Source organism: Alosa sapidissima, chromosome 1 (assembly GCF_018492685.1).
Source record: "Alosa sapidissima isolate fAloSap1 chromosome 1, fAloSap1.pri, whole genome shotgun sequence".
NCBI classification, from domain to species: Eukaryota; Metazoa; Chordata; class Actinopteri; order Clupeiformes; family Clupeidae; genus Alosa; species Alosa sapidissima.
Genome location: NC_055957.1, coordinates 44,116,990 through 44,140,484, shown reverse-complemented (window position 1 = coordinate 44,140,484; position 23,495 = coordinate 44,116,990). Strand labels below are relative to the sequence as shown.

The 23,495-nt window shown below is 47.2% G+C and overlaps 1 protein-coding gene across 1 annotated transcript in view; it reads right to left on the bottom strand.

The window, feature by feature from the left end:
• The window catches only part of LOC121715261 (glypican-5-like), a 159,791-nt gene that overhangs the window by 97,590 nt on the left and 38,706 nt on the right, over positions 1-23,495 (bottom strand). Inside the window, 3 exon segments of the mRNA XM_042100778.1 lie at positions 7,862-7,981; positions 10,579-10,638; positions 12,545-12,723. Of these exon segments, the coding sequence (XP_041956712.1) occupies positions 7,862-7,981; positions 10,579-10,638; positions 12,545-12,723 (359 nt within the window).

Sequence of the window (23,495 nt, the reverse complement as noted above, 5' to 3'; positions counted from 1 at the left end):
CTTTCATTTTTCATGTGTTACAGTAGATGCGCGCTGTAGAAAATGGTTTATTATGGTTTTGTGTGATTACAGGGATTTGCTTATTATAGTTTCAGATTTTCCTGTTTGCTTTATTGATGGTGTACATTTTGTTTTAGTATTTTGCATTAATTTACCATCTTCGGTGCATTCTCAGTGCTGCTTTCTGTTATCAACTTCACAGTCATTTTTCTTTCTGATTCCATTTCCTTATGGTTATTGATCACATTGTTTCACTTAAATGCTACTCTGTACTGATCAGCGTAACCAGTTAGCAACTTAGTTGGTTGGCAATGGGAAATTGCATTGCAACCAACAAAGTTGCTATCTTAGTTAGCAACTATGGTTTTGGGAAACGCGCCCCTGGACGTTATATCAGTCTCCTCTAGTATTCATCGGAGAGGTTCTGCACTGTGCACTCTGTCCCAACAGTAACAAACACAGTGAACTGTATTGTTGACTGCATTCTCCCGCCATGGCAGTGATGCCACGGGAGGATTAGGAGGTTAATCTGTCAGGAGGTGCAGCCCTGCCTGCCTGCCTCCTCATGTCCACTCACTACATGATCACTATGGCAACACTGTCATCTACCTCTTCACACACATCACACTCTTTAGGAAACAACAGTGCGTTTCTGGGCTTGCTGGAATATCAGGAAACATGTGCCCAACACACTAACACATGCTTGTGCACATACTCACACACACACACACACACATGCATACACGCACACGCAGTACATGAGTTATGAACTCTGCTACATATGCTAGCTTCATGTTTCCAGAACACCAAGCCCCCCCCCCCCCCCCCATTGCCTTCTAATGTAGCAAATGAATACAAGGGTTCATAGTTCCTTTGAAGTCCTTTGAAGTGTGAGTGTGTGATGTGTGTCTGTGCATGTGTGATATTGTGTGTGTGTGTATGTGTATGCAAGAGTGGATGCATGAATGTGTGTGTTGTGTGTATGTGTGTGTGTGTGCGTGTATGTGTACGCAAGAGTGGATGCATGAATGTGTGTGTTGTGTTGTGTTGTGTGTGTGTACAGTGTGTGTGTGTGTGTGTGTATGCAAGAGTGGATGCATGAATGTGTGTGTTGTGTGTGTGTGTGTGTGTGTGTGTGTGTGTGTGTGTGTGTGTGTGTGTGTGTGTGTGTGTGTGTGTCTGTGTGTGTGTGTTGTGTGTGTGTGTGTGTGTGTGTGTGTGTATGCAAGAGTGGATGCATGAATGTGTGTGTTGTGTGTGTGTGTGTGTGTGTGTGTGTGTGTGTGTGTGTGTGTGTGTGAGTGTGTGAGTGTGTGTGTGTGTGTGCTTATGTGCATGCTTCACACATGTGTGAATGAGACTTCCAGCTGTTGAGCAACACGTGTGACAGTGTGCTAGCCAGTTTCATTGTATCAGCGGTGTGCCATGTGTGCAACATGGGCCATGATGCTGGTGAACCCCCTGTTTGCTATATTCAGACATGAAAGGGACATTCCTGATTAGGGCCTTTTCAAGTTCTCACCCAGAACAACACCTGACTTTGTGCTTTACGGCTAAAAATGTACACAGCGAGGGCTTTACATGTTAACGTCACAAGGTTAATCTTAGATTTCAGAGGTAATAGGACTTCTTTCAAAGCGTCTGGTTTCCATTTTACAGCTGACTTTATCTTCAAATACAGCCAAATATTGGCTTTTGAGTTCACAGGCTGGAGGTGGTTTAATGTATCTGCCCCACTGTTACGCGTGCTTGCACCTTAATCAAATTTCCGTGCTTGTGGGGGTAATAAACGAGATCGTGTTTGTGTGCTTATGTGTTTGTGTGTGTGTGTATTTATGTGAGTGTGTGTGTATTTATGTGAGTGTGTGTGTGCTTATGTGAGTGTGTGCGTGTGTGCTTATGTGAGTGTGAGTGTGTGTGTGTGTGTGTGTGTGTGTATGTGTGTGTTTATGTGTGTGTGTGTGTGTGTGTGTGTGTGTGTGTATGTGTGTGTGTACAGTATGTGTGTGTTTATGTGTGTGTGTGTGTGTGTGTGTGTGTGTGTGTGTATTTACCCTTCTCCTCCTCACCAATATCCTGTTCCTTCCTTCTTTCTACTCTTCTGCTTTGTGTCCCTCTGTTCTCCTCCTGACTCTTCTCCTCTCCTCTTCAGCCCTGTGTTACGCTCCCCTGTGCTCTCCACCAGGCCTGCTCTACCCTCTCCTCTTCAGCCCCCTTCTCCACTCTCTTCACATCCTCATCCTCTTTCTGCCCCTCTCCCCTCCTCTCTCATCCATCCTTCCCTCTCTCACTCTCTCTTCCCCCTCTCCCCTCCTCTCTCATCCATCCTTCCCTCTCTCACTCTCTCTTCCCCCTCTCCCCTCCTCTCTCCTCCATCCTTCCCTCTCTCACTCTCTCTTCCCCCTCTCCCCTCCTCTCTCCGCGCTGCTCTCATGTGGCCTCCGTTCTCCGTCGTGCAGCATTCCCGGGCTGGGTGTGGGGTGCTGGGGGCTGGCGCTTTCCCACAGAGCCCACATAGGAGAGCCATTGTCCCCCCCCCCCCCCTCTCTGGGCTCTGGGGGTCTCCACGGCAGGACCGCGACCCGCCTCTGCCATCCCCTCCCCACAAAGGGCCTTTCTTCAGCCGGTCCGCCCCAGCCCAGACCCTGTAGACGCGCCTCACCCACATCCCCGTACCGGACCCCGGACCCCTGGGGTGGGGTGAGGAAGGCATCGCACCCACCCTGTGCCCCCAGAACAGCGAGGGCAGCACGTTCTTTTCTCTTCTTTTCTTTCTGCCTCTCTCTCTCTCTTTCTGCTGCCCACCATTCCACTGTGGGTCTGGCTCTGGTGTTCATGTAAACATGGCCATGCACCAGCTCTAATGAAAGTGGATGCATTCTGCAAACACAAACATAAACATAACCCCACACTGACTAACACACACACACAACACACAAACAGGAATACCACAGCCAGTGTGAGAGCTGTGATGTCTAACACATTGTCCCTAAAGTGCTTGGTAGGCCATGAACAGTGCTCTGATGTTGAGGCTCCACTACAGACACAATAAGGCATCATTTATATTCACACACACACACACAAATGCACACACACACACACACAAATGCGCACACACACGCACACACACACACACACACACACACACACACACACACACACACAAAACTGCTCTCTCTGTCATCTGCTACCAGCCAAATCTCTTCCCATTTGAATTCATTTGTTTTGCTTGAGTGTTTCCCGAAAACTCTGGGCCACCTCATGTGTTGTTGATAAAAGATGACTCAAGACACCCCCCCCTCCCCTCTCCCTCTCTCTGTTTCTCCCTCTCTCTCTCTTTCTCTTTAGAAAAGACAGGATATGTCAGAATGGGTCGATGTGATGAATGGGTGTCCTCTCTTCCACAGCATACATGACTCCACCATAAAAACAACAGAACCCTCAGCAAGCAGGCCAACAAGGCCCTGCTCCTCCAAACAACATGTCTTCATCGCTGACAAGTCAGTCCATCCTCTCTTCCTTTTGGCTTCTCTTCCTGTACACTCTCCTCTCTCTCTGCCTCTCTCTTTCTCTCTCTGCCTCTCTCTCTCTTTGCCTCCCTCTCTCTCTCTCTCCCTCTCTCCCTCTCTCCCTCTCTCTCTCTCTCTCTCTCTCTCTCTGCCTGCATGACAAGCGTGAATAATGACTCGTGATGAAGAGTTATGGCGACCACAGTGGATGAACGGTGATATCAACGGAGGTAGTGCAGAGGGCAGGGATGGTCAGTGGCGGTGGCTGTGGGTCATTACCATGGCGGCGGCGGTAATCGCGCTGTGGGTGGTAGTCATGACAGCATCAAGGACAGAGTGACAGATGCAAAAATAGCGGTGTGAGGACAATGACTGAGACGTATGTGTGTGTGAGTGTGAGTGTGTGTGTGAGTGTGTGTGTGTGTGTGTGTGTGTATGTGTGTGTTTGTGTGCAGCCAGTGGGACTGAACTGAACTGATGGGCTTTGATTGCGTTGCGGCGAGTGGTAGCTCTGTGCTGCATGCACTTTGAGAGTCTAGGCCTGACACTGATGAGGATGATGAGGAATGGGGGACGAAGATGATGATGATGAGTCAGCCGGGTGGTGCCCCGTCCTGTCAGAACCAATCAACAGTGCCAGACACCGTCTCATCCATCCATCCCTCCCTCTGTCATCTCTCCATCTCTCGACCCTTTCATCCATTCGTTCTTTCACTTCTCCCTCAGTCAGAACCGTTTCCTGCTCAACCCACAATCCTCTGTGGGGCCTCACTGAGACAGACAGACGGACGGATGGGGGAAACCAAAACAAAGATGTGAGAGGCTAAGAAGAAGAGACAGAGACAGAGAGAGAGAGAGAGAGAGAGAGAGAAAAGGAGTAAGAAAAGAGAGAGGGGGGGTGAGAGAGAGAGAGAGAGGAGAGAGAGAGAGGAGTAAGAAAAGAGAGAGAGAAAGAGAGAGAGAGAGAGATGGAGAGAGACAGAGAGAGAGAGCGATAGGAAGAGTAACACAGAGACAGGAGTGAGAGAGAGAGATGCGCAGAGAGAAAGAGAGAGAGACAGCGAGAGAGATGTGCAGAGTCAGAGAGAGAGAAGAACAGGGAGGGAGAGAGTGGTGTATATTGGGCGGCCGGTGGGGAGTGGATGGGGTGTGGGTCCTGGGCTATTAATCAGAGACTGACAGGAGCCATGGCAGGGGAATAGCCAAGACCACGGGCAAAGAAAGATTTCTTCTCTTTTTCTCCTCTGATATTCTTTCTCCAGGCTCTCTCTCTCTCTCTCTCTCTCTCTCTCTCTCTCCTCTCTCTCTCTCTCTCTCTCTCTCTCTCTCTCTCTCTCTCTCTTATTCTCTCTCCCCCTCCCTCTGGGCTTCCCCATGTAGTACAAATGTGTGGATGTAATGTAATGGATATCACAGGCTGGAGAGATTAATAAGAGACAGAGAGGCTGTCGTGCAGCGGCAGGCAGCCGTGTCATGTGGGAAACCTCCGCGCTTGCTCAGCGCTCGCCTGTGATGCACCGCGCCGATGTCACCCGCCACCTCACTTCCCCAGAACTGACATCATACTGGACACCCACGAGAGAACAGCATGTGTGTGCAAATGTGTGTGTGTGTGTGTGTGTGTGTGTGTGTGTGTGTGCAAGTATATGCATACATACATGTTGGGTATGTATGTGTGTGTACAATTTTGCATGCAAGTGTGTTTGTGTGTGTGTTTGTGTGTGTGTGTGTGTGTGTGTGTGTGTGTGTGTGTGTGTGTGAGAGTGTGTGAGAGTGTGTGTGAAAGATAGAGTGCAGGTCATTGTCATAACTGTGGAGTGAGCTGTGTGTGTGCAGCAGTAAAGGGAAGCATATCCGGCAGGGGATTACGGCCGCAGATCAGTGGAACCATGCATGACCAGGGAAGGCCGGCGCCGCTAGGCTGGGCTGGCTGGGCTGGGTTGGGTTCGGTTCGGTTTGGATCGACACCACACTCAATCCCACTAACTACAGGCTTCCAAACCCCCTCCTCGGCGTCCATCGCAACCCCGACCTCTCCTCCGCTCACTCCCTCCCCATGTCTGACCCCCGTCCACCCTTCCCTGGCCGAGAGATAAAAACATCATAAATAAAAAAAAGATGTTGTCTTCTACAAGCACAAAGAGCCAATGTCTCTCATCTCCACTCTCTCTCTCTCTCTCTCTCTCTCTCCTTTGTCTTGAGTTAGCAATTCAAGTCGTAACAGAGGGAGGGGGTAAAAAAAAGGTTGGGGTGTATACAGGAGGAAAAGCTTCCCATTTATCATCTGGACACGGGAACCCTCTTCTTCCACACACCACATGATGACAGAGAGGAAGAAGTGAGAGAGGGGAAAAAAAGTCGGCAACACCAGTATATGCTCCAAGTTATAGTTTAATTACCGTTATTAAACTATAACTTGGAGCATATACTGGTGTTGCCGACTTTTTTCCCCTCTCTCTCATCGTAAGTGTTTTGTCCAGCACCCAGGATTAGATCGGGATGTGCGTGCGTTTTTTCCTCTTTATAGAGAGGAAGAAGTGCACACAAGCTGAGAGAGGGAGCAGGCAGGCAGTCACCATACTGCTCTCAATCAACTCTCAATAATACATTCAATGAACCGATGTAAAACTAAGTACTATTGTTTAAAAATCTCAGTGAAGTAGTAAGTTTATACAAATGTATATATCAGTTTAAAGTATGTGTATATGTTTTGTCTCTGTAATTGTTATGTCTTACCTTTAACATGTACCAATTGCTTTGGCAATACAAGTTTTCATTTGTCATGCCAATAAAGCAACTTTTGAATTTGAATTTCGGAGCAAGAGAGAAAGAGGAGGCAGAGAGAAAGACACACACAGAAAGAGTGATAGAAAGAGAAAGTGATAGAGAGAAAGAGTGTGATAGATAGAGATAGAGTGATAGAGGGCGAAAGAGAAGAGAAATCATCCGGATAGGGAAGCTCCAGCAGAAACCAATTCCCCCAGAACCGGAACCCCTTCAGGTCCGTCCGGACACTTCACAGATGCATTACCAACGTCTCCTCCACTGGACGTCACTCTCCATGTCCAGAGAGACAGAGAGGGAAAACAAGTCTGGTCCATTATAGGTCGGACGCTGACGGACCTTTGAACAACCCACCTTTGACAACCTGCCCGCAAGTGATGTGCATGCGTACGTGCGCACGTCAGTCACACGCAATCAGGGTTTAAAAATGCACTGCGTCTCCACCCATACCCAGAAAAACAGCCACTCAGCTGATCTCATCACTCTCCCTCCCAATTTCCTCTCCATTCCTGCTCAAACTGCATCCATCGGGGACACAGAGAGAGAAGGAGAGGGAGAGGGGAAGAGAGAGAGAGAGAGAGAGGGAGGGAGAGAGAAGGAGAGGGAGAGGGAAAGAGAGAGAGGGAGGGAGAGAGGGAGAGAGAAGGAGAGGGAGAGGGAAAGAGAGAGAGGGAGAGGGAAAGAGAGAGAGAGAGAGAGAGAGAGAGAGAGAGACGAGAGAGAGAGAGAGAGAGAAGGAGAGGGAGAGGGGGGAAGGGGACGGGGGCAGGGGTGGGGGGGCTGCTGGGGAAAATGTGACTGGACTGGTCAAATCAAATTCAGTGGGGTTTTTTGACAAGCAGTGCATACGACAGGCCTTACAGGAGGTATCGTGTAGACCTGGAGAGAGTGACAATGATCACTCATTGCAGCGGCCAATGCTACGTTAGCGTTGTCCACCCAGAATGAAACATGACTGCTGGAAACTCAGGTCATGGTGCTCAGTTTTGACACCAAAAGTATGAACATGACCCATGACCCACTAAGCCTCTTAGCCTACGGTTTGACATCCTCACCCTAACCTAAACTTTCAACCCGACCTTTAACCTTACAGAGGTCTGTGTCATACTGGCCGATTGACCCCAATGGTGGCCTCTTCGCCCTCTACCTAGCATCAACACATATAGAAAGTTTACAAACACTCCATTATTTTGCTGTTAGAGGCCAAACATCAAAGGTTGGGTTGACTGCATGGAAGACATCAGTCAGCACCAGGGCAATACAACAACAGAAGGCAGAGCTTTCACATGGGTCTGTTCTGATTCAGCTTGGGGGCATGCCACCACATATCGCTATCTGACCAGTAAGCAAAAGCAATCAATCAGGAAACCACCTGTGTAATACAGGGCATATAGGAAGACTGAACACACTGACATTTGGTGATATAGTTAATTGCCATTTATAGTTTACTTTTGTTTCCATTGTTCCGTCATCACTCTGAGGTATTTCAGATATGTAATGCTCAAGAGGCCATTTTGCCATCTGGCCAACAGGAAGTGAATAAAGAAAGCGGCTGCTCTGGCTCTCACCTCTCCACCACCTCGTCTCCGCTCCAGCAGGTGAACTCCATGCCCATCTCGCCCTCACACAGCATCTCCGGCAGCGCCCCGAAGAAGGTCTTATAACGCGGGATGTAGCCCACAAACTCCCTGCAAAAACCAACAAACAAACCAAATAGGAGCTGTTACATCAAACCAGTCCCCATGGAAAGATAGATACTTTATTGATCCCCAAGGGGAAATTCAGGGGCTCTCAGTAGCATACAGACATCACACACAACATGCACTTACAGCAGAAATGGTAAATATAAGTATAAGTATAAACATATAACCAAACTCCACTGTACAACAGAGATAGTAGGAGATAAGAAAAACTAACAAAACTAATTACTAAATATACTATATAAATTAAACGTAAAAAATCCAGTGTGCTTGAGGGTGATGGTGTGCATGGTGAGGTGCTCAAGAGAGTGAGTGTCATGGTGAAGGTGAAAAAGTAGTCCAACAGTAGTCCTGTAGTTATGTGTGATGGTGTGCATGGTGAGGTGCTCAAGAGAGTGAGTGTCATGGTGAAGGTGCAAAAGTAGTCCAACAGTAGTCCTGTAGTTCTGTGTGTATGGTGAGGTGCTCAAGAGAGTGAGTGTCATGGTGAAGGTGCAAAAAGTAGTCCAACAGTAGTCCAACAGTGCAACAGTGCAATAATAAGGTCTAGAGACCAGCATAAATAATATGGACAAATAGGAGAGTAAAGTATAATGTAGGTAGGTAATACTACCTGAAGGTAATATAAAAAAACTATTAAAAAAACTATGTCAGTGCAAGAACAGGTTGAGGTAATAGGGTTACAGCCATTCAGTATTGTAAAAAAATATTCAGCCATTCAGTATTGGAAAAAGCCACACATTGTGTGTGTGTTTGTGTGTGTGTGTGTGCCAGACTAACTGCACTAAACAAACAGAGAGGCCGAAGAATACTGCTATTTCACTATTCTCTGTTTCAGGTCATGTTGCCAGGGGAATGGGGCTGGAATTTGCGGGTGCAGTGATTCACCACATAATCTTGTAAGGGAGGACGGGGCTACAAATCTCCCATTCAATGCAGCTCAACCAGCTCCATGAGCATCCCATGGCTTTGTTATACAGCCGGGGTCAAAGCGATTAGCGGAATCTGGACCTTTGGGTATGAGCCCCTGTCTTGGATCCAGTGGATCCTGATCGGACACTTGTTAGGGCCACCTAGGTGTGTGTGTGTGTGTGTGTGTGTGTGTGTGTGTGTGTGTGTGTGTGGTGGAGAGGGGGGGTTAACAATGCGAGGGGTTCAGGCAAGGTCATGTGCTGAGTAAGAGGCCCATCAATCAGGCCTGTCATCAGAGAAGACTCCAGCGCCTGGGCTACGGGGAGGGAGAGACCAACTGGCCTTTGGAGGAGGTTACACACACCATAAATCACCCCAGGGAACATCCGCTTGACAATCACACACACACACACATACACACACACACACACATACACACACACACACACACAAACACAAACAAACAAACACACATGCATGCACGCACGCACGCACACACACACACACACACACACACACACACACAGGCGCAGAGAGCAATCATAGTAACTGACATCCTTGATCAATACATACACACAAACACACCCAATGTACAAACCAATAAATGGACACAAGCACAAACACACACACACACACACACACACACACAGATACTCAGTGATAGTCTGGCTGTAAATCTCCAGGGGTCTGTGATACGTTATTATCACACAAAACCCATAAGACAACTAATACATTTACAACTGCAAGCCACAAGGGGAAAACCAGTTACGCCATTTGTTTAGATGTCCTGGTTATTGCCCTGTCTTAAAGTTTGCCTCATCTCACAATGCCCAATGCCTAGTGGTGAACTCTATGCAAACACCAGTACAGTCACAGCGGAAACATCCTGGGTCAGATCGTTTGTAAGTTGTAATGTACGGTCTGTCACGGCTATCTCCAATGCATCAATTTGGGGACATTTTTGGAGTCATGTGATGTTAGTTGTGTGTGTGGAGATGTTGAGGTCAGTATAAAGAGTTGCAATCCATTTAGTAAACATTTAGTAAGAAAAACAAAAACAAGGGGAAACCAGTGGTGTCAGATTTCTTTTTCTTTACGTTGCCACAGTTACAACTGGCATGTTCTTAAATACTTGGGAACTTTTTGATTTCAACAATAAATGAAAATACTTAAAAGTAGTGCAATGTAAAACACAGTGTTCTGCACCCAACACACACTACAAATCTTAAAACGACAAACTTTCCACAAATATTAACAAAACTGACATCACTGTTTTCCCTTTACTTCCTTCAGTTATTTGTGATCATGATGTGCTATAAACTTAGATAAGATAGCAGTGATTAGCTATGATTCATATGACAGCAAATGTCCTAAGGGAAAATGAATTCTGTTGTGTTTACAAACTGTAATCATATTTATTTATATAGTTGTTATATTTCCCACCCCTATTTACTACATCCATAAAGACAAAACCACACATGGATACACTGACAATACAAACACATACACAAACTCACACAGAAACAGATCCAGTACACAGCACACAACCACAGACCAATGCATACACATCACTCATTGCTATGTTATGTCCACATTCATGTACTTGTTGACAGAGAGAGACAGAAAGAAAGAGTTCACAGTCCAACTGCGGCAGTCAGAAGACCCATGCTTACCTAGATATCTTTTTCAGACTTTTAGGTTTATCACTCTTGGAAGGTTTCAGGGGGAGAGAGCTGGGGAGAGTCGACACCCCCCGGGATAAGACAATGGAGTAGTCCAAGGAAGGTGGATGCAAGCAGGATTGGGGGGGGAAGAGGGAGAGGGGGTACGGGGGGGTCAGACAGGTGGAAAACAAAAGGATAATACGACAAAGGGGAGGGGAGGGGGGAGAGAAAGAGTCATGATCCTGAAGGAAAATAAGTCATCATGCACATGCAACCAGCCCACCCCACCACCAAGAAGAGGAGAGTACACACACCGACATGTGCAGTGGAGCATCACCGCACTGCAAGCATATGTGCAATAACATACATGATTTAATGAACAGCACAGCATATCTCACATTCCACTCTGGCATCCCTCTTTGTACTCACAAAGAAACCTAGAGTCCTTCTATCATAACTAAACATACTTCTAAACATATATGAGCTTCCTGGACTCTCCTAGCTTTAAAGTTCTTCAGCATCACTCTGGCTATAGAACATATTCGAGCCAATGACGATGTTCTTTTAAATGGGCTCGCTACATTTCTCCTCTTGTATTAGTTCTCTGTCTTCATCTGGCTACCTGACAGAGCATGGAAGCAGCTTTTGGCTTTGGGGTTGATGCTGACCCAGCACCTGCTGTGATAATCGGAAGATGAGGACATTTTCTTTCATTAGGCAAAGAGTAATGATGCGGTCTGAACGGTGTGCCACTACACGGCTCAGACTGGCACGAGTGGATGCCCTTGTAGTTAATGCCAGCTAACTGGCGTGCAAGTGTGGTTCCTGGGTATGTGTCTGAGTCTGTGTGTGTGTGTGTGTGTGTGTGTGTGTGTGTGTGTGTGTGTGTGTGTGTGTGTAATAAGTAGAGTGGGCAGACTGGCGGGCTCAAAAAGGAAACTGTTGAACCCTCCTGATTTATGCCTCGCATGTCTCGTCCTGCCCTTTCTGCCTTCTCGCCCTGCCAAGCTGACAACCAAACACGGGTAACTGCCCACCAGGCCAAGCGCAACATCCGTCCAGCCACGGGCAGCAGCACCGCGGGCAACTTAAAAACACCCCGCGTGGACGGACGGATGCAAGGGGGCAAAATTAATCTCTTGCCCTGGGTGACGTCAGTGAGAGGCCTCTGTCAAATCATCTCCCCTGCCCCCCTGCCCCCAACCACCCCAACGTTAGCCCCCTAGCATGAAGACTGGCCCCCAAATATGTCCTTTAGGATAGGTCAATTTCCCCACGGGATTAGCCCCACTTACCGAAGGAGCCAGCATGTCTGCGGGGCAGAAGAGGTGCTGGGCGGGGGGGGGGCAGTAGAGTGTTGGAGGGAGGGTAATAGAGGGCTGGGGTGGGGGAGTTATGAAATCATCAGCCCCTGACATTTGTAGTGTGAGTGGTACAAATCAGCACCGGCAGAGCCTCCCCGTGCCACAGCAAAGCCCCGGCTCAGCTGAAGAGGAAAGGTCATCAACACCAGTGCCCTGCACTTGGCACGCCGGACGCTTATACACAGAGATGCACCAGGTCTATGCACACATAAGAAATCAGATCTCCACTTGACTCAGACTTCCATTCCCATGACTGTGTGTGTGTGTGTGTGTCAGTGTGTGTGTGTGTGTGTGTGTGTGTGGGTGAGTGGCTGTGGGTGTGTGTCACAGGATCACTTAAATGGGACCATAATGTGCACACCACTCTGAAGGACAACAAGCGATATGTCACTGGTGCTGTATATATAGTTGTGGGTCAGACATGATAATCATGGACAGGCTTAAGCTGAGGGCAAACTACTGTAACTGGAGAGTCTAACTGGAGCACTTGTTGATATTAACACCGTACAAAATAAAATCTGAATCTGAGGTATTACAGGTGTTGATGGGTCAGAAATAGAAGCAAAAAAATGATACTCTTTAATAGTCACGGTCAAAGGTAGTGGTCTCACCTTCTCAAGTGGGCGAGCCTTCCCCGAAGCTCAACATCTGGACCCTCCGAGAAAGGCGTTGAAGCTGAGGGGGCTGTGGCTGTGAACGTGGCCGTTGCCGTGGACACGGACCAGCGTCCCTCCGTTGGAGTGTGTGAGCTGGGTGCCTCCGCTGTGGATGGGCCACACACTTTATCCACCTGAGAGGGGTTTTTTTGGACACAGAGGAGGTGAGTTAAGATGAGACACGGCTAGTGGGTAAGGAGAGGAGCTTTCCATTTCATACGATCGTTCAAAAAAAAAATCTATTCAGTTCAACTGCTGTTGAGTAGGGAAAATCTTGGAGTAGTGAAGGGTGTCATGTTCATTTGTTCAACAGAAAAAAGGGGAGGCTAATGTGGCGATGAACTGAGACAGAAAGGAGTGGGTGAGATGGAGAAGGGGAAAAAATAAATAAAAAAGAGAAGAGAGAGAGAGAGAGAGAGAGAAGAATAATGGTATGGGTGATGCACTAGAAGAGCTGGGAGATGGATCTGCTCCCTATTTGCTATAAAGCTCCTCTAATGGGATTAAACACAATCAGAAGCCCTTAATGATGATCAGTGTATGCTGCAAGCTATCGACAGGCCTGCACTGCCCCCACCCTCACCCCCACCCCCTGCTGCTGCCCTGCCATAATTAAGAGCCAGGCAGGTAATGAAAATAGCCCAACGATCCCGCCACTGCCCAATCAATGCCATCTCATCCACTTAAAAGCTTTCCCACACACACACACACACACACAGGCTTTCCATAAAGCAAGCTGTTCAAAAGACAGTGCTTTCTCTGTGGTGATACTAGACGGAGAGAAGGATGGGGGGGGCAGCAGATAGCATTGCAGCTACTGTCTAGTCAGTGGTGGGAGTAAACTGCACCCATTACGTCATACTCAGACAGGGTCATTAGTAAACGTGAATGCTATTCAATAGCACGGCACTGTGTGGTTTATGGTTTCGTTCTTTTGAGATGCTCAGGGCTTCAGACGGTAACTTGGGCGATGAACTGTCCGTCTGCGTGAGTGAGTGAATGGGCAGTGAAGGTGAAGTGAACGTAGTGGCTCGGCACGGCGCGGCGTGGCCGTGAAAATAAACGGGCTACTGTAGCGCGAGCGACGGGCCTGACGTGAAAAGGCATCGCTTTCTCCAGGCAGAGGCCCGGGCTGGACTACTGTTTGCTCAAGGGCCTAGATCAACAGGTGGATCTCTTTGATTCGCCAGACCCCTGGGGCTCCTGGGTGTAGACAACCCCCCCCCCCCCCCCCCTCCTCTATCCCTCCTTCTCTCCCTCTCTCGCTCAGGGACCGCTGCTCTGAGGCATTCCTGTGCGGCCCTGGCCCTGACTTCAGAAGGCCCTGCCTGCGCCAGAGAGAGAGAGAGAGAGAGAGAGAGAGAGAGCAAGGGGGAGAGGGTGCTGAGTGAAGTGGTTCCACCGATCGCACTGGGCTGGGCTGTGCTTATGCCACCGGCGGCCCGTGCCTGTTTACCCAGCGAAGGTTTTGGCTTTCTGACGCAGTAGAAGATTCGTGCTGGGAGACTTCAAAAGTGCCAGAAAAACATTCATACACGCACACAACTCATGGGTTGGTGTTTACATATATGCTCCTCAGGGTGGGCGAACGTGTTTTGTAAGAGTCCAGGGAAGTACTCTGAGTGTAAAATACACACACACACACACACACACACACACACAACGAGCTACATAAACACACTGCCCATAGGCAGGCGCGATGCGGAAGAAAACAGCACAGCCTCAGAGAGGCAGAAATGTGTGCAACAATTGTGAAACCGCAGGTCGTCGGGGCCCATATGCCAAGGGAGCTAAAAATACCAGCAGCAGCCTCAAGGGGTGGACCAGTCAGTCAACCCGAGGCGGCCAGTAGAGGCTGTTTACACGGAAGTGTCAAAATAACAGCCCTTTTCTGTGCAAGTGTGTATGTCACGATGTTTGAACCCCTAAATGAGAACTGCTCACAAACACTGAGGAAGGCCAACCATGTGTGTTACGTTACAAAAAAGATGGAGAATCAAAGGATCAAAAAAAGAAAGAAAGAAAACAGAGCAATATTTCCCAGTTTCTAAGTGATATGGGTTACTGGTGAGTAGAGAGCTAGTTCACTGATTCACTGTCCACAATTGTGTTTAAACTCCGACTATATCATTCTCCTCTTCCTGGCCTTCTCTTCGTTCTTTTTCACTTCTCTCCATCTCCATACTTGCCTTTGAGTAATTACTTCGCCCTGCTCCTCCACCCATCCCCACCCCTTGGCTTCATTTGATCCATTTGGAATTATTTTTCCTCTTCAAGATCTCTCTTTGATTCACCCTTTCATACTTAGGGACTTACTTGTCTTTTCTAACCATCACCCCCCTCCCCCTCTCTCTCTCTTCTCCTCTCATCCATCCTCCATTCCATCCATCCCCACCCTGTAGTGGAAGCCAGGGCTGAGCCAGGCGGAGCGGGGTCAGGAGGCAGAGACGGAGGAGAGGAGCTGGCTCGGCTCGAGCCAGCGGTGAGGCATTAACCTCGGGCATCGGGGGCTCGTAGATTAAACACAGACCCTCAGTCTGGAGACACCACCGCCGCAGAGCAAGGCCAGAACCGCAGCAGTGCTCACAGAGGCTCCATCACTCGCTGCTCAAACACCCTTTGGCCTTCAAGAGTGGCCAAAAAAGCCATATGAAGAAGCTGGCGGAACCCCATGTAGCTTTGCTAACTAATCTGAAACCTTCAATTTGAAAAAAAAAGTCATCTAAATCATTCTTACGACCACATTTAAAACACTTTTCATCCATTTCTCTTGTAATGCTTTTAGAGTGCTGTTTAATACTTTTTCAGTTTTATTAAATGGTATTTTCTATTTGATTCAGTTGGTTTTCTGTGATTCTTAATACCTCGACCCAAGTGCCGGTAGCAGTACTCACTTTCAGGCTGAATGAATTGAGCTAGATTGGTGATGGTGGATAGGAACGATCTGTTATGATGCAGGGTGTGGATGGAAATGTGCTGACGCCTTAATAGTGGATTATGGTGATGAATCTAGGGGCCTGAATTTCAGGGTTTTCTGGGAAGGTGGGAGATTGATGACAGCTTGATTCCAACATGAGGTTGGCTGCTTCACTCTGTCTGCAGACTGGATGTTAACACTGAGACTGGAAGCTGCTAAGGAGTCAATGTTAGGGCCTCCATTATTGAGTCTGGATAAGCCGTAGGTGGCTTGTTCGCTGCCGAGTGTGGCACGGTGCTAAACAGCTGTATATGGATGGCACCGGGTCGTGGGATGCCAAGCACGTTGGCGCTGGGAAATACCCACACTCTTGGTATTAATAATCAGGGCTATTATGGGTCTGGAATGCCTGGGGCTGTCTGACACAGCCTGACTTTAGTCTGGCTAGGCTGGAGGTGCTAGGGCATGAATGGACGGAGCAAACACACACACACACACACACACACACACACACACACACACACACACACACACACACACACACACACACACACAGAGACACACATACAAAAGGGGAATGGACACTGGTCCTGGGGCCAGGGCAAGCCCCCCTTCTCCACTTAACAGTTCCTGCCAATGCCCAGTGCCATCCGAGTGGCTGGAGATGCAGCTAGCCCCATGGCCTCATTCATCCAGCCCCACACAAACCAGCGCAGTCCAGAGCCAGGGCTCAGCATGGGCTCAACTACAACACGGCGCAGACCTGAACGGCTGCCACCACAGGCCATGATATCTCACTTGCTTGTGACTTCCTTGTTTATTCTGTGATACTCTGGGGTAGAGTAGCCAAGGTAGCCAGAGCTGGTTTATAAAGGGGCAGTTCTTCCTCCATGAAAGTAAGCTGCATGAAGCCACAAGAGCTGCCATTAGGTTGAGAGAATGTCAGGTCCTTTGATGTCACTTGCTTACTGTGGCTATTCTGTATAACAGAGGGTGTGCCTGCCTTGTTGCCTCACTGCTATAATAGACAGGTGTACAAACATTTTATGTTACAGTAATATATTACATCAGGATGTCACAAGAATGTCAGGCTAGCTAATGTCAGCTACCATCCAAAATTAGATAGACTGTTGGAAGCCTCTCCAATCACATCATATGTTATTTTTGGTTACATTAACAGTGTAATGAGAAAAAAAACTAATTACATTTAATTACAAACATGTGCAGCAAGTGTTGAGACAAATGATATATTTCCTACATTGTGGGCAAAGGCCATCTGCCGTCTTTGTTGACATTTTCCAATTGCTTGGTGAAGCTGTCAAACAGATTTATGGGCAACGGGCAGCATTGAGGACACACTGATGCTGCCTTCTAAACGGAGCGAGGTCAGTTTGAAGGCATCTTAGCAGACAGGAGAGTTTAGTCTGTTTTGTAAGATCCTTGATGCCTCCTAAGAAAGTATTTTAGCCTGATTCCAACAGACGCTGTATATGGAGGGGGTAGGGAGAATGCGCCAAAACAACCCTCCTCATCTCCACCCCACCCTCCAAAAACACAGCCTATTTAAAGATGCCGGTGGGAGCCAGGATGGGATGTTATATTTCTGTTCTACACTTGTTTGCTGTTGTGTTTATTGTTCCATATTTTTTTATGAATATGATACTGCCGCTTGACTTTTTTTTCTTTATTTCGCTAGTACCTAGGAAACCTCAAATGCTCCTTGTCAAACTCCTGCTTTTCGACATCGCCTCACAGACAATAAATATCAGTTCAGACGCACTGAAGGCTCCTGTAGTAATAAGTGCTTAGCAGAAATGTTCTCCACTGTGTCGGGGGGCTATAACTCTTTCAACAAAACTCTGACACTAGCTAAGAATACCATGGTGATAAAAACTGCAGCACCGCAAATACCCTATGAAAGGGCCATTTAAAATGGCTGACATTTCCACGTCTACAAAAAGAGCTTTATATCTGTGTGCATGCTTACACATCCACTGAGAATGACATATTGTATTTCGGTTAAAGAGAAATAAGAATTGTGGCTTATTGCTAACATCAGTCTTATAAAACCTGAGTCTTTTGATGTCATTTCTGTAAAATAATGTCTGATGTCTGACTGCCAAGGCAGCACAGAAAAAAAAAACATGTTTGAACTGTGCAACTGGAAAACACACAGAGAACCAGCAGAAGTCCTTACACTACAGGGCCCCACATATGCACTTGAGTTTCCCTGTGTAATTTAGTCTGATGCCATTTCTAGCTGGCCTCAAGTTAGAGAAAGGGGAAAAATCACAGCTGTTTACGAAAGGAGAAAATATGCAAACTTTGCCTGTAAAACTGAAAATTTGTGGAGGTCAGTGTTAGTGTTATTTGCTCTATGCCCCCCTTTAAAAGCAATATTTACAGCAGAACTGCGTAGGAAAAGCTTCAGAGAGAAAGAGCTCTGTCATTAGCATGCCAAGCCAATGGGGATGGGAGCGAAGCACTTTAAACAAAGGGAGAGAACAAAACAGTCAGATACCAAACACGCGTACATGTGCACACACACACACACACACACACACACAGACACACACACACACACACACACACACACACACACACACACACACACAGCTCTTCAAATGAAAGCATATGGGAAGCAAACACATTTCAAGCCAAGGCGTGGGCTGAGGATCACAAACAAATGACCAGGATGAGAGGAACAGCACTAAAAAGCCAGGGCCAATGAAGGAACTAAAGAGGAGATATAGAATGATGGCAGCATTGGCCTGACGATCTGCCAAACAAACAGGGAGATGAACGGGGAAGGGGAGCGATACTGTACAATGACTCTCCTCGTCCTCCCGCTACGCTCGACCCTGAAGAGCACACGCCTCTGATCCTGTGCTGACTCACAGCAAGAACCATCCGGAATGTTCTATAGCACAGACCTGTGTGTTTATATGTTTGGGACAGAGAGAGAAAGTGTGTGTGTTTATATGTGTGTGTGTGTGTGTGTGTGTGTGTGTGTGTGTGTGTGACAGAGAGAGAAAGTGAGTGTCTGTGTGTGTGTGTGTGTGTGTGTGTGTGTGTGGTAGGCTTTCCCAGACCACCTGTCCATCCTTGTTATATCTTTAAAATCCCAGCTATTCCATTTCGGACATTCCTACTGTGGTTGACTAAGGGCTGGTGCCACTGACTGGACGTTCTCTCAGTCTTTGGGGAGAGCGGAGGCATGTGCTTTCTCTGTGCACGCACGCACACACACACAGACACACACACACACACACACACACACACACACACACACACACTCACACGGTCACATCATGAAATAGTCCTTGCTCCCTGAATTTGTGGGAAGAGTATGCATGGTTGTCACTGTCAGTTTTGTGCAAGTTTTCATCAAGTGTGCTTGCGTGCTTCTGTCTGCTTTGCATTTGTCATGGTTATGGGGCACAACTGTGTCTATCTGAGCGTGGGCATCTCTACTATTCTGTAAATACGTATAATAGTGTGTGTGTGTGTGTGCGCCTGTGTGTGTGTGTGCATGCGCGCACGCACGTTTATCTGTATAGTGTGTGCATGTGTGCATTTCTATGCATGCGTTTATAGTTGAAAATGCTGATATATCTCAACGCTTTTTGTGTTGTGCAGTGTTTGTGCAAGTGCACGTGTTCCTAGGTAAGTGTAAGTCTTACATGTCTGTATATCCATATGAACAGTAAATGTATTGCTTCTTGGGTGCATATGTATGCATACAGTATGGGGTATTATATCCATTTGAATGTATGTATGTTTGTGAGTGTGTGTGTGTGTGTGTGTGTGTGTGTGTGTGTGTGTGTGTGTGTCGGTTTATGAGGAGGCGGCCAGAAGGCGAGGGAATCTGCCTGTCTGTGTCCGAATTGTCTTTCCTCTCTGGGAGTATTTCCTTACAGCTACCAGTGGTGGTCCTCCAAAGAGGTTTATTTGTGTAAGGATTAGTCCTAAATGCGCAAGAACTTTCTCAGCCCCCCCCCCAATCCTCACCCCAACCCCCTGGTTTTGATGCAATGCATTGTGGGAGTGCACTGCCGGGCCGGCTAACGCCAATTCTTTTGTCCACTTCTGGTTTGTATTCGGTGGAGACCAAACCCTACAACAACTCCTTGAGCTACTCAGATTTTCTCTCTCTCTCTATCTCTCTCTCTCTATGACTGACACACACACACACACACACACACACACACACACACAGCACAAAGAAGACTACTGCTCCTCCAGACTTTGCCAACGACCACAAAACAGGAGCTCGGAGCCTCAAGCTTGTTTTGATGGTCAGGACTCTTCTCACGACAAGCTCACAAAAACACACTTTCACTCTCTCTCTCTCTCTCTCTCTCGCTCTCTCTCTCTCTCTCTCTCGCTCTCTCTCGGAACACTCCGCTCAGCACAACACCGTGTTTACAGTAATTAAGAACCGTCATGGATTAGTCTTGGTTGTAATTAAAATGTCCGCCACAGACAAGGGAAAACACCAAATTGCTTTTCTGCATACAAAAACCACAGCACCAAAGACACAGTTTTGTGCGCCAAACAAAAAAACAAAAAAGACGATTTGTTTGCCAGGGCCTTGAGGTGGCCTGCAGATTAACTGTGAATTACAAAGATTCCCATCCGCCCTCAATGACTCGTCTGCATGAGAAGCCGTCTGTCTATATTTATCTCATAATATGCTGTCTGTCTTCAAACTTCTTTGGAGTTCTTGCTAACTTTCTGTAAGAGTTCCTGTATGAACTTGTGGATAAGCATGGGATGAGATGATAAAAGCCAAATCATTTTTCTCCAAATCAGCATTGTTCTCTGCTTGTTAGTATTCTGGTTAGCTCTCTTGTAAGCTTGTTAACAGTCAAAAGATGACATGGGCAGGACTCTTGGGTAAAATGCTGGCCCATTTCAGCAGGGACTGGCCTCTCGTTGCCTCTGGTTTAATCCCGGCTGGGGAATAGGATGTTGTTGTGTCCCTCCACTACCTTTGGTGGTGCTGTTTCCTTTGTTGTTGCTTCTGTTACCTTTTTCTAATTGTGTACAGGTGAGACAGGTGAACAGTAGGTTTTCTAACAGGTTTTTTTCACCTGGGACCTGAGAGGACGAGAAGGTGTGTACTGCTGAAGCATGTCTGATAGGTATTTAGGTCCTGCTCCATTTACTGATTTATAAACAAGCAATAGTGTTTTAAAGTCAATTCTGTGAAATTATATGATTTTAGCCAGCTGATAACTATGCCTGTAAATCCAACCCAGTGTTCTAGTCTGTGTAGTAAAATATTGTGATCAACAGTGTCAAATGGTGCACTAAGGTCCAGTAGCACTAGGACTGATGTTTTACCTGAATCTGTGTTGAGGCATATATCATCTTACTTTAATGAGAGCTGTTTCACTGCTGTGCTTGTTCACTTTCCCTCTTCCCTTTGCTCTCTTCTCTCTCTCTCTCTCTCTCTCTCTCTCTCTCTCTCTCTCTCTCTCTCTCTCTCTCTCTCTCTCTCTCTCTCTCTCTCTCACCCCCTCCCTTTAGGTGTCCTTCTTGCTCATTCACTCTCCCCCTCCCCTCTCCCACTATCCCTCTCCATCTACTGGATGGTGCAGAGTGATAATGCCTTCAGTAGCGTAGCGATGTAGAGATGACCTCATCATAACTGATGGACTGTGTCAACAGTAAATGCCCTCCACCCTCAGACACCCCGCCATCACTCTCTATTGCCCTGCAACCAACTCTTCATCTTGTACGGCTAGTTTCAGCAGTATCTAACAACCGAATTTCACAAAATGAAAATAGTAGGAGTTAATTCCCCAGTTTAGTTAAGTTGAGAGAGTGCAACGCTTGGTATATCTATTTACTTGTTTTTCTGTTTGTTCATTTTTAAAATAAGCTGCTCAAACGGCAGAATGCATGATTCTCCTTTCCAAACAGTTGATAGTTTGATAGCAAAAAACATTACTTCTGCAGCCAGTATCTGATCTAGCAGCCTCTGCCCAACACGCAAGACTTCATTTGCCTTTCATTAGTGACTGGAAGTGAGTCACACGGGCAGTGAGCGAGAGCATCCAGGAGTGAGGTCTATCGCTTAGTGCTTCCCAGGCAGAACACGGAGCACAGAGCCCAGAGACCACAGCCAGCCCAGGAATACAGCCACAAAGCTGCTGCTCATTAAATAATATGAACTGTCTGACTGATCCTTTCCAAAGTGCAGCTCAAAGAGCTTCCTGATCTACACAGACAGAGAGAGAAAGAGAAAGAGAGAGAAAGAGAGAGAGAGAGAGGCTTGGTCTAGATGACTAAGAAGATGAGAGCAAGCCATGGTAATATGCAGTGTCGAAATGCATTCAGACCTAAATGTATAATAGTGCGTTTGGAAACAAGTATTTAGAACATTTCCAAAGATGTTTGATACTATGTGGGGAGTATGGGGCTGGTTCTGCTTCCAGCCGTGGATTCCAAAATGAGAGCCCATAGCCAGTGCTGCACCACTTAGTTAGATTACCCCAAAGGAACGAACGTCTTCAGCAGATTCCCCTCCACAGCATCAGGCACTATAATGAATGGCAGCACAGTGTTACAGCATAGACGCTGCATGACCTGGGGTGGAAACTAAACAGGTATATATACTGAAATTTATTTGATTTGATTTAAGTAGAATGTTTTTTTTTATTCATTAAAAACAAAAGCTATCTTCACTGTTAGTTTCTACTGTACTGTAGACTACATAATGTGATGTGTTCAATCAGACCTGCCATGATGCTCAACACGGAAACAGAGATTTCACAGATCCCTAGTTTCCTTTCAGGCGCATTACTAAAGGAAAATTCCACCCATAAGGCATCACGGCAGCAAGACAATAAATCCCGGGAGCATCTGACTTCCCCATGTTTTCGCCTCGCCACGCACCCTCTCACAGCCGAGCCTGTGGCCTGGAAGCCTCCACACTTCCTGATAGGGGCGTCTTTGATCGACTGGAACTCGACATCTCCCCTTCCGCTCCCATGTAGCAGAGCGTGTCCTCACCGCCACACAGACCCAGAGGAACCCACTGACCCCTCATGCCCTCACTACCTGGCTCACATGTGTTTTGCCTTCCCAAATAATCTTCTCTCTCTCTTTTCTTCCCCATTTTGTCTCTGCTCCTCCTTTCCCCTCATTTTCCTTATCTCCAGTGCTATCATGTCTCTTTTTTCGGTTCCCGCTAACGTCAGAGCAAATTCCTTCCACTCCTTCCCTGTGTCTTGGCGATTAAACGGATTCTGATTTTGCGTTGCTTTTCTTCATCGCAGAGTGCTGCTGTCTGCTGCCCAGACCTCAGCCTGAACAGGGCCAGCTCTAGTCCAAGCTCCGCCAGCCATCCTGACCGCCACACCCGTCTCCCTCTCAATTTGTTCCCTCTGTTTTATAACCCACTTGACCTTTCACCTTGTTTCAGTTCCATTGTCTTTCCCCTTGGCCTCCTTCCATCTAGTTCACCTTCCACTCTTCTGACACTCTTCATCCATCCATCTCTCCTCTCCTCACCTCTCTCTCTGATCCCTCCCTCCACTCCCCGCTCAATGTCCTCAGTTCACACTCGGACCTCCCTTTTGTTTGAAGGTTCACTGTTTCTTTTTCATCCTATTAAATCTGTCTATTTTATTTCTCCTCTTCTCCTCCACTTTGCATCCTGCTTTCATCTTTGGTATCATTTCTTCTCCAGCCCCTCGTCTTGCTCCCGGTCTGTCCCTGCATTCATCAACGCCGCTCTTCAGCTTTTTTTTTTCATGGGATGTCAATGGCAATTTAACGGACAAAACCACTCTCATCTCTTCCTATAAATAGTCCTTTGAGCTCCAGTGTACAGTATAAACAGAATCAAAAACATGGCTCTGTTTTTCCAACCTTGTGTGATAGCTGTTTGCCATAATTAAAATCATCAGCGTATGATTTGCTTCCTGGCACCCAAAGAAAAAAAAACGGATGTTCTTTTCACATCCTCTGTCTTTC